Here is a 12,421-nt window from a genome sequence, read left to right as displayed (position 1 = left end):
CAAATTTATTTCATCAAAAATCAATTGAAATGAAGATATACCTGTTGATTATTGGTTTGGTATTATACACAAATATTTTTAACTTAAAAATTCATTTAATTGGAAATGTTAAAAACTGAATCGAATTATTAGAAATAATTGAGCAAATTTATCTGTTTTTATATATCACTATAGTATACTCTCTTTTATATTAATTAAATGTATCATTTGTTTTTCGACATTATTCACCAATATTATTATATTTATCTATTTTAAAAGATATCTTTTATTAAATTTAAAATAATTATCTAATTTATTGTCTAAATCTATTCACCTAACATTAGAAATCTCAATTAAACTAATACTTCTTTTGTGCCCCTCAATTTGCACTATTTTTCATTTTAGTTTGTCCATTCATTTTGCACAATTTTTCTTTTTTTTTTTTGCCTATGATTCCACTCTATTCTTTTAATTTATTTACTAACCTATTATCTATTTCCATCTTAATTAGTTATTTTTATTATTCACTTATTTTTTTTTATTCTCTAATCCAATTCACCTTTCTACTAAATTTCATCCAAAATATTTTGAGTACTTTCTCACAAGAGACCGAAAAAGTGTACATTAATATTTGAAACGGTTTATTTTTAGAGATTTTACATTATATGTTACCTTCGAAGTACTCGGAATCAACTACTCTAATCAACAATTAGAACGACCTGAAGGACATGAATTGATTTTATTAATTGTTGGGATTTAATTTTGGAATTATTGCAAGAATTATTAAGAGGGTGAATGCATTTGGTAATCAGCAATCTGCAGGATTCGTATTTACTTCATGCTTCTTCTGTGTTTACTTCCATTAATCACCGACACATGTCAGAATCAGACCATGTGATTTGATGATAATTAGCGGATTCGTATTCACCATATTAATTCCCGCTAATAACAATTAACAATAATACTTTTGATTCTTTATTTAATCCATATGCATTCCTTCTTATGTATTTCATCTAGCATACACATGTCAATATACTCATTTAAGCTTTAAAAGCTCTAATTTAACATAATTAAAATTCTAAAAAATTAATTTTAAGAAATTTCTATTGAAACGAATCAAACACGATTTCACTTGCATATATTTTAATTTATAAATTAAGAGCAAAATACTCGTATGATCTATCCCATAGAAATTACTATATTTTTCTTTAAAATGTCACATTAACAAGTAAATAAAACGATTATTATGAGACCCAAAAATACAAATTAAGAATGATTAATAAATAATGTTAAAAAAAATAAAACACATCGATAATAATTGATAATAGCATTGCTGAGAAATCAAAATCAAATCCTCCACTTTGGAACATAATCCAAGTATGTGTCAGCAATATGGATTAACTTGTGGAATCCATTTATAAGAGTAAATCCAGATACGGAAAATAAGAATTAGTGAACCATTGAAGATAAGTTAGAAATTCATAATTATTGTATACCAAATTCCTAACCCTTGAGATGTAATTATAGTTGGAAGTTTTTTATTATATAATAGGCCAAGTGAAAAGAAGAGATATAAAAAATCGAACTCAGAATTTTACTTAGCAAAGTAATACTTTTTCTTTAAGACTGCAATTGATATTAGATTTCTAGTTGGACGTTAAAAGTAAGTTAAGTAGCAAATTAAAAGCTCATCAACACAAGTACTTCCCTCCGTCTCACTCATTTATCATCATGTATTGGTATGATCCTTTTACTCATTTTGCATCATTTTTATTTTACATAATAACTCATCATTTTCTTTTTATTTTATCAATACATTTAAACGTTAATTTTAATTTTATCTTCACAATTTAGTATCTCTTTATGATTTACCAAATATTCATATACTTCCTCCGTTCCATAATACTTGCTACATTTTCTATTTTTGGCAATTTCATATTACTTGCTACATTTTCGTTTTTAGTAATAAAACAATCATTTAAAGTTCTATCTACCCCTATTTTTATCCTACTCTATACTCTATACTCTATAATAAAATATATACTATACTCTATAAAGTAACCTAGCAACCTATTTTTCCTTATTCTTTTTCAATTAACAATAATAAAATACTATACTCTATAAAGTAAACAATCAGCTACAGTGTAGGTCAATCACTTTTCTTAATTTTCGTGCCCATGCAAATGTAGCAACAATTATGGAACGGAAGAAGTATATATCTTAAAAAAGATGTATTATATTTCAACGTTGATAGGATTTCAATTAAAGTCCCATCACTCCTGGACAACTAGACAGTGGAAGAGAAGAAGGATAGTCAAAAGTCAAGTACCTTATATTCGGATCACCTGCCTCTACTCATGGGACCATTTTGAAAGCCCCATTATAATTGATGCTTAATTGTTTGCTTTTACTTCCTTTTTTTTCTCTTCCACAAAATTCTTACTGTATATAGCATTTCTTTTTCTTGGAATTAATTGCTACACATTTTCATATGCTATATTCTATGTATTATTTTAATTTTTAATATTATTAGTAACAGATGAATTAAAATTATAAAATATTGATATTATAAAAATATACATTCAGACGGATCATATAAGATTTAACTTCACTAAATTTGTTTCTTAAGCATGAAGAATAAAATGTAGTAAAATAATATCAATTGATGACTAATAGTTACTCTTTCTATGCAAGTGCAACAACTAATTCCAACCTGAAGTAATAGTACTTTATAAACCTTTTAATTTTGGCATACTTTGAGTTTATATGTCTTTTAAGAGCTTTTCATGTTCTTCATAAAATGTAGTAAGACAATTTCACAACAATTATAGCAGGGTAGTCACAAACTAAGACCTCTTACAACCATGGGGAAATTCTATTAGATCCTATGCTTGCACATCGAACACTGAATTTTATAAAAAATTTATAGTTTGTAGAATTTAATTCTAAGACCTTTTGTATTGAAGTCTTTATTATAGAACATTATTTTTTAGGGTCGAATTGAAAATAATAATTTTTAATATATATATATATATTTATGATTTTATATAAAAGTATTTTTCCTGAATTGTTTTTGTAATGATTGTGCTCTTGCTGAATGTGATTGCTGAATTACTCAATAGGTGGCGCTCAAAAGTCAAACCAATTGCTAACTTAAGTTAAAATGCTTTGATTTCACACTAATTATTTGCAGAGTATGATATATGGTTGAAACTTGAAGGCCGAAAAGTAAAGGCTTGCATTATACTCCCTGCAAACTTCAGCTTAATTCAAGCCCTACTTAATTGAGTTTTGTACAAAAATGCGCAGCACCATAACTAAGAAGACAATAGAATAAATACTACTAAACCTTGTGTCTAATCCCCAAACAAGAATCTTTATTAATGCCTCTAAAGGTCATTACCTTTGCAAGTTGAAACAGGCAAAAGCAAACCCGAAGTTGCAAATTTTCCTTTTCCACTCTACAGCTAGTTTAACTACGGATCTGTATGTGAACCATCTTCTAATTATGACTGTATATACAACACATTAAGTTTATGATCTAAGCTACAATCTCATCCAACCAATCACTCGAGATTTTTAAGAGATATTATGTTTTCAGTTTTGGACTTACTGAAAGATTTTTGAGTCTCCAACACTGGCATAGAACCTTCAATGTTTTTCTTTGCCGCATCTGCCTTGTCTGTATCACGAGGACTAAGCAACTTTTTTTTCTCTACGTTTTCAAATTTGGCCGTAGCCCATGGTGCGGTACCAACATTTGGTCCAGTACTGGGACCATCTATCGTCATCATAGCTGCCTCATCTCTAGAAGCATACCATGTATTACCACAAGCAATGCACTCCAACTGCAAGTCATCAAGGAATGTTAGCAATAAATCCACTGCGAAAATTTCAGTACGTAAAGTTTATGGTTTGCTATCAAATCAAGGGCATTTATACAGAATAAGTGAGACCACATGGAATTTTTTGTTATAAGTGTGTCAGATAGAAGTTGGTCTGTCCTTAAGAAGGAAATAAATATCAAAACATTTAAAAAACCTAACAAGGAAATATTGAAAAAAATTAGAAACGCTCTTTCAATTACACAAATACGCTTTCGATTTGTTTCAGCCTTTCAGGTGTGGTTCAAAATTAATAAAAATATTTGGCCTTCAACAGTGACAATAGAAGTCACATTTCCAGTAAAAGGTATTAACAGGTCCAGTTAGTTCAGAAGCTGGTGTGTCAAGTTAGGTATTTAGATTTCTATAGAAAATTAACATGCAGAAAAAACAGCACAATCCCTACTGTAACCCTCCCCCAAATCGCTCCTCCCACAAAGATAAACTCTGGAGTCCAACTGACTGTTTCTTGATCAATTGTAATTTTGATATTAATGATTGTCTATCCTCTAGAACTCTAACAATTAATCAAAAGAAAAAAGCAACCGAATATTGAAAAATATTATGTTATAGATTCAAGGATAATTTCCTCTACCAGTTAGGGCACTATTAGATGGTTCTGTACAGCCATAAGCCCATAACAAGGAACAGCAAGTGCAAACAATTGGTCACACAAGAGTAATATTACTTGGTCATGCAAGGGTAAAATATAATACCTTGTTTTGGAAGTTGCACTGCAACACTTATTTGCATACTAACATATTCCAATTAGACCAAATCTATTACGTAGGTACACTATTTTAATGAAGTAATTAACTCTAAGGATATAGACAAGATATCACTTTTATTTTAAAAACTCGTAGATAAGTTCAGATATCAAAGTGAAACTATTGCAACAAAAAGAGCAAGTATATTATGTTACTCTTCCATCTGATTAAATTTGATTAATTGATTAGTAATAAATCATACAGACCTGATAACGATCACCATGACCTGCTTGTATAATATCTACAAGACCAACTTTTCTCTCATTGCACCTTTTGCATAGAGCATCAGTCATCTGCAAATTCACAAGTTGTGGCAATATTAAAATTGTAATAATAAAATAACTGGAAATGTCACAGGAGATTAAAAAAGTCGATTTATTGCTGGCACATTAGAAATTGACCTGCATTTTTGCTGCCTCTTCAGGCTGATTTTGAGATATTTCCTCTGCAGTTAAACCCTCCTGCAATCAAATAAGATATTGGTAAATAAAATATCATGAGAGTAAAAGAAACCATAATGCAGGTCTCCTTAAATGTGTATTCTGTAAAATAACCATCTTCAAATATTCTTAGCTCATGTTTACATGACTTAAACCAAACAAGTAACAAAAATTGAAACTTTATCAATCAGCAAGACTCATTGAGGATGCTACTGCAATGGCAGACTCATACTTCATCCATCCATCTCTATGAGCTTGTGAGTCACTTTTGCACTCAATGGGAGAATATTAGAGGGACAGATCTACTAAAGAATGCAGGATAAAATTCAATATTATGCATTCAAGGGGAAAAATTTAGAAAGGATTTGCCTTTTGAAATTAACTGCTCACGTTGTGAAATTGCTTCACTAAAAAATATGTAAGGTCAAGAATGAGCTTAGAAATGATCCTATTCAAAATGAGTGAGAGATTAGTCATGTAGAGTAAAGGAGCCACGCAAAGGATGGAAGGCCCAACCTAAAGTCTTATTTTACCATCTTCAACACAAGTTCTGTCCTCAATATCACAAGTTCATCCCACCAATCAGACAAAGAACAGAACCATCATGGGATTCATCAAACATAATTGTAAGGACTACATGAAGTAGAAATATGATTAAAAAGGACACGTGAGAATATTTACCCTTAACATGCATGGGCGTTAAAAAAAACTCCATCAACAGCAAACAATAAAAACTCTTGGAAAAAATTATTAACTTTTAAATAGTTTTGAGCCATTGCAAGTAATGGGACTTGTCCCACTTAGGTTGTGTAAGCAACTATGACGGGTTTCTAAATCACATGAGCTTCCTCAGCTACTAGGCTAATTTATTCAGATAAGCTCTACCGTTTGGTCTATAACATCGATATCAAAGCCAGCTCAAAGTGGTGACCCATAGAGTGATGGTATAGGTTAAGCCAACCACAACCAATGTTGTTACCAAAGAGAATGTTGGGCCTTATTGGGGGAACAATTGTAATGAATTTACTCGTCACATATTGGTTTACAGATGAAGTGGCCTTTCTCACCTAGTAAAATAGTTTTCTGCAATTAACTCTCATATTTGGTCTATGACAGACTTGCACCCTAGTTCAATACTTCATGGAGAAAAATTATGCATCTATCCAACAAAGAAATATTTGGATTTATCAAATCTCATGATCAATCCAAAGCAAGGTTGTGAAAATAATTGCATACATAAGAGTAAATTTTACATAAGAAAATCGACACCTACCTTCAATTCATTTGGTGACATGTTTAGAATCTTTGAAGGTTCTAATTCTCCACTCAACAGCCGTCGGGCTAGTTTACCCTAAGATTGAGACAACAAAGGAAGAATTAGTTCCAATAAACAGGAATACAAACCACCAAATTTCATCCTATTATAACAATTAAATAAGGTGAGAAATAACGCATACATGTTGGAAGTTGGCACTAACCTTGAGATTAAAAGACAGTTGCCTCATCTTCTGGTTATACTTGCTAAAATCAGAAGAAAATGCCTCATGAGTGGCCTTCTCCAAGGCCACAATGGCTGAAATAGCAGAATCTGGCCAAGAAAGATTGTTGCTATCCTGTAAAATACAAATTGGGACTCCTCAATAGTCAATACTAGTAGTAGAGGTAATAAGTATGTTACCTTGGTGCAGAGATCAGCACAAAATTAAAATTCACTCAAGTGAGCTAGATACAAATTCGAGCACAGCTTAAGGCTAGCGCAACTCAACATGAGAAGCTCAGAAGCACTCTTTAATACATCTATTAATTAGAATGAAATGAGTATGACTCAAGCACAATGATATAGCTTGAAAATGTGCTTAATAAAATGTCAAACCATTAGCATAAGTGTACAACTATGAACCATATAGATTGAACGGGCGTTTGTTTGACTATAGCTGGATTAACAGGGTGTGAATAAAGCTGGAATTCGAATTACCAAAGAAAAAGATGAGACTATTTGGAAGGACCATTGTATACGTTGTACTTGCCTTATCTCTCTTTTCTCTCCTTTACTTCCCCTGCCTCTTTCTCCTACTCAATCTACCTTATCTCTCAAATCTCTACTTTACAAATGTAATATTTGGCTCAAATCTTCACCATTACAAATTAAAAACAATTCAACTTACCTTCAAACACTCTTCTTGAGAATCCTGGTCAATGCTAGATTGGTTGATGATAGTAGCTCCATTTGTTCCGTTACTCTCTGCTTGCACATTATTAGTCGCAGAACACACAGATTCAACTCCTTGGAGAAGCTTCTCCATCCATCTATCTCGATGTGTTTCCTTTGTTAGTGCCTTTGCTTCAGATAAGATGATGAAGTGTTTGGATGTATTGGTAGCACAGCTTCCTGGCGTCTCCACTCTAGGTGATTTTGGGGTCCCTTCATCCTCCCTTGACACATCAAGTGGAGAAATGTGGCGTTTCCTTAACATTCTCTTGTTTCTTACCAACTCCTCTAACTGAACAGTAGGAGTATCCTCTGACTCAAGATCTGGAAGATCTCCAAGACGGGATATTGTTTTCTGCACCAGGACATCAATCTCCTCCTGCTTTCCATCCTCGTAATCTTTATCAGTGAGTTTCCATAGCTTCTTCTCCACAGTATCATAAACCTTCTGAACAATGAAACCAGGGTTCTGTTTGCGAATTGGCAACTGCTTGTTCAATGGTACAAAGTGTACAACACACTTGTGCATCACAGACTCTGCAGGAACATCATCACGGTGGAAACTATAAAAAAGCTCTCTTGTATCATGAGATTGCCAGCTCCCACCACCTTTCCTGTCAGCTTCCTCGGGACGATAGAACCATTGTCCAGTGACCATCAGGTTCCCCTTCTGGTTCTGAGTTATATCCTATAGCAATAATACAATTAAGAGGTACAATATATTCAACAAATCAAGTATATAGGGAACCAGACAAAACCAAACAATACAAGTACTCGACATCTTAGATTAATTTGTAGAATACTAAAAGCAATAATCTAGAATGCTAAAGGACAGATAAAGGGTGAGACCTACAGAATCAGGTATAAGGAGTTCTAAGGGTTGAAAATATAGCACCCCATTTATTCAAATCCCTTCAGATGTTAACACATCATTGGCTCAATGAAGTAAAAAATGAAGGCAGCCAGGAAGAATTCAGAATTTGAGGTGTAGAAACTTATGACAAGACTTAGGAATATAGGACACAGAATGAGGAAAAAAGGTATCTAATCACCAGAGTCTGAAGATAAAACCCTAGAAATCTCTCAGAATCAACAATTTTAACAAAATTCTATATGCAGACAAACAGGTATAGATGTAGAAATATCAATAAGGTCCTACGTCATATCGAAATCACTGATGATTTAGATTCAGTCAAAATGAGAGCCCTCAGTAAAAGATTATGGATCACCTCAACGATGAAAAATCTAGGTGAACAATCAGAACACAAATGCTCTGGTATGTTAAATCTAAATGCCAAATGCCAAGTAACAAACAATTTCACAAATACAGCATGCCCTCAGCAGGATATAGGAAACAAGGTTTGACAAGCCTTGACCTTAATTAATTAAAACAATAAAAAGACCAATAAGATAGTTCGTGCGATGGGATCAGAAAATTGCCCGCATCATTTGCTTGTGCTGAAAGCACTTGCGAGTAATGGAAAATATAGTAGATACACTAAACATGTTTCCATCCTTTATGCTTCATAAAACATTAAAAGGAGAAACTCCCACAGTTATCACTTCCACAACAGAACCAAAAGTGTAAAGCCTTTGTAATATTCATCGAAATAGTAAGGGGTCAAGTTGCATACATCTAGACCTCCCAAGATTCTGCAACTATGCAATTAATACTGAACCATAAAAGCAAACGAAAGTAACAAAGGATCTCCAAGCCATCTATTTTACAACAAAGACATCCAGAAATTGCACTGTTTTGACATAATTAGTCATAAATTACACAGAGTGCTGTTTAAACTAAAAGCATATGGAAGAAACAGCAAACTCAATATCATATTAGACACAATTCCGTGCAGGTGATATTTTGAAATGTAAATAAGTGCAGCCACCTTCTGTTACAAGAATTTGAAAGGCAGAAGGTCAATCGGCATCACACATCTTACAAGCACAGGCTGATTTAGTAGCCAAGACGCAAAACATATTTATCCTTTTGCTAAAGATAAATTACAACTTTCAAGTCTGCCAAGAAAAAAGGGTACTTTGAGAACCAAACAAAATTCTTAACACTAGAGAATCCAAGTCTGATTCAATTCCACAAATCTCACGAAAAAATAAAAAGCTTAATTAATAAATTTTTTGTGTTAGAACTAACAAGTTACAAGGTTAATACTATTTCAACCTAGAAAAAAGATCAAATACATGGTGCAAAAACAAGGCCGCATCGTATTGAATTCGACGAGTGGTAAAGGTTTTACATGCATCGAAAGGAGTAAAAAGCTCATTTCAAATATGTTCAAGAGATATCTTGTGGTTTCGGCCAATATTTGGTGGCATGAAAATCCTTTCGCACTAATGTTGGTTCCAAAGTACCATATTTCAAAAAGTACCACAATTTTTTGGCTTTAAATTATATTGAACTAAAGTATAAGAAGTCTTTGAAACATATGATATTTTAGGAATTCGCAATCAAGAGATGATGGCAAATACATGTTTAACCCCTTACCACCCCTCCTCACAAACAAGGTAATGCAATGCTATTATTATGCACTAATGGAAAGTTACCTTAATAATTGCAACATAGGGCTTCTGACTCTTATCTTCTGGCGTCAACAGCACAGGATCCTCCTGCAAAAAAAAAAAAAAAAAAAAAAAAAAAAAAAAAAAATCAAATTACATGAGGACTGGATTTTGTTTAAGCTTCCACCTACATCATGTTGTGAAAGAAGACCATGTAGATTTAGAACAGACTTTCAAGTGTCCACGCCAAAATTGCAAATGTGGAATAAACAACAGATCGTTGATTAGAACTTCAATCATATTCCTTTTCACCAAATAATTCCTTAATCTTTCCTATTTGAAACCAAGCTTTCATATTGCAATTCCAGAACTGTACAGGGCAGAAATTCGCCTAATATGTTCCATCATCATACAATTAAGACTTGTAAAAAACACTATCAAATTTTCAGAACAGCAAAAAATATGTATTACTAATTATAGTTCAAATCCACAAAAACCTAAAAAAGCCTAGACCTAAAACCCTCTCAAATCATGACACTTTTTCAATTCCTCCGTAAAGCAACACCCATAACTCAAGCCACTAATCAATTCAACAATCACTCAAACATCCCCATTGCAAACATCAAATCAAATATAAAAATCAAAATGTAATTTTAAAAAACATTAGAAAACTTACAAGCTCAAAACGATTACCATCAAATTCAAACTCTTTATAATGCTTCTTATAACCTCGACCTTTACCGGAAACCCTAATAACATCACCAATAGGTTTAGCATCTTCTTGAACAGGCTCCTCTTCCTCCTCTTCTTCTTCCTCCTCCTCTTCATCCTCTTGATTTACTTCATTCTCTTCTTCAACTTGTTCCAGTTCAAACTCTTCGTCGTCGTCATCATCGAGAATTTGAACTTTTTTGCGTCGTTTCGGAGGTGGAGGCGGCGGTTCACGGCGGCTGCTTGTGCGATTTCTCCGGCGGCGATTACGAATGTTAGGGATATCATCGTCTTCGCTGCTCGAAGGTTTCGGTGCTCCGTCGTCTCTTGTAAAAACCTGCGCTATTCTTCGCGTCATATTTTGCTCGTCGAAAGGGAGAGCCCGCGCTTTTTCTACGGGGTTTAGGTGTCGAGGACGATGATAAATACCTCCTCCCAGTCAATTTACATCTTTTTTATCAAGTCATATAAATAATTATGATCGTTTCGCTAAAAATAAACTCACTATCTTTTAAAATCAACTAATAAACTCGAATCTTAGAGAGATGTTTTTAAAATGCGAAACTTATATTCTTATTTCTTTTAAAATTATGTTAATTAGGTTATTTAACCCATATGTATAATGTGTCTCTTGAAGATACAGCTTATCACAATATTTCATGTAAATAAATTTATCTATTGGTATAATGGCTGAAAATAAAAGTTTATTTTCATCAAATCAAATAACCATTAATTTATTTTTTTTTATTTTAACATATCCCACACATTTTGCATATATTTTTTTAATTTAATCTCAAAATTTTTATCCGTATATTTCAATTCTCTTTTAATACTCTTATTTACTTGTTAATATTATCTTTTTTTAATTATTACATAAAACTAGTAATAAAAATGCATATAATACATATAAATTTAAGTTTATAAAATGATGTATGTATATATTTCTATTATTATATATCTCTTACAATGCATGCATGCATTAGTTTGATGATTTAAATTAATTCATTTGGAAAATTTGGCTTTATTAAAAGGATTAGGTTGTTATTCTAGTTGGTTGCTTTAAAGCTAAAAACTTAAGATTGATTATCAGAATGTCATTTGTTACTTTGTATTTACTATTTTATACTCCCTTCGTTCTTTTTTATTCTTCCCATTTACTTTTTGCACAGTTTTTAAAATAATTTTCTAGTCTCAATATCTCTAAATACGCATCATTAAAAATTATAAAAAATATATGTACAAAAAGTATTCTTTAAGACGAACCTAACGAGATCCCACATACATATATTTTATCATCTATATACGTCTTAAAAATTTTAATCAAATTTCTCTCTGCAAAATTAAATATTCTAAACGGGAAGAACATTAGTAAACAGAGGGAGTAATATGATATGATAGAATATTGTAATATGTAATTACAATATATTATCAAGAAATAGATTCAATCATCCATAATAACGTTAATTTATTTATATTTTTATATTTATCGCTACTTTTATTAACCGATAAATTAATTGTACCAATAATACTAACTTATTATAAATATTTCTCGAGTAAAATACAAGTTAGACCTGAAAAAGCTCGAGTATTTTCACTAGTTTTTACTTTTTATTGTGGTGACTGGTAGAGTTTGAACCATACAAACAAGAGGCAGAAACGCAAGGTAATAGTAGACAAGAACACACTCCTTATATACATATTAACACGCTAGTGGAGTATTATATATCAATATGTACACAACTACATTCTATTACGTCAATACCATTAAGTGACTCCTATTCAGGATGGAATTTAAGAGGGGCGGACGTATATAACTTTACCCTTATTAATAATTAAACTAACAAAAAGTTTTTGAATGACCCTTGGTAACAAACATCATGTAACATGTGCGATTTCACATAAATAAAAAGTCTA

At 32.0% G+C, this 12,421-nt stretch overlaps 1 protein-coding gene across 1 annotated transcript; it reads right to left on the bottom strand.

Annotated features, from left to right (window-relative positions):
• Positions 1-3,193: 3,193 nt before the first annotated feature.
• On the bottom strand, positions 3,194-10,975 carry LOC130804859 (uncharacterized). The gene is made up of 8 exons (XM_057669482.1): positions 10,473-10,975; positions 9,842-9,904; positions 7,236-7,967; positions 6,549-6,683; positions 6,344-6,421; positions 5,032-5,091; positions 4,837-4,923; positions 3,194-3,827 (listed from the first exon to the last, which is right to left on the bottom strand). The coding sequence occupies exons 1-8, from the start codon at positions 10,863-10,865 to the stop codon at positions 3,546-3,548; spliced, it is 1,830 nt and encodes a 609-aa protein (XP_057525465.1). The 5' UTR covers positions 10,866-10,975; the 3' UTR covers positions 3,194-3,545.
• Between the last annotated feature and the right edge of the window lie 1,446 nt (positions 10,976-12,421).

This window comes from Amaranthus tricolor, chromosome 17 (assembly GCF_026212465.1).
Source record: "Amaranthus tricolor cultivar Red isolate AtriRed21 chromosome 17, ASM2621246v1, whole genome shotgun sequence".
NCBI classification, from domain to species: Eukaryota; Viridiplantae; Streptophyta; class Magnoliopsida; order Caryophyllales; family Amaranthaceae; genus Amaranthus; species Amaranthus tricolor.
Note: the sequence above shows the minus strand (reverse complement) of the source record. Positions and strands in the feature narration are given on the sequence as shown.

Excerpts from the sequence above, each read along its gene's own strand:
- LOC130804859 (XM_057669482.1), bottom strand. The coding sequence starts at position 10,865 with ATGACGCGAAGAATAGCGCAGGTTTTTACAAGAGACGACGGAGCACCG. Across the intron at positions 6,684-7,235 it reads CTCAAGAAGAGTGTTTGAAG|GATAGCAACAATCTTTCTTG; the intron begins GTAAGTTGAATT and ends TGTATTTTACAG. Across the intron at positions 5,092-6,343 it reads TGTCACCAAATGAATTGAAG|GAGGGTTTAACTGCAGAGGA; the intron begins GTAGGTGTCGAT and ends ATTTGATTGCAG.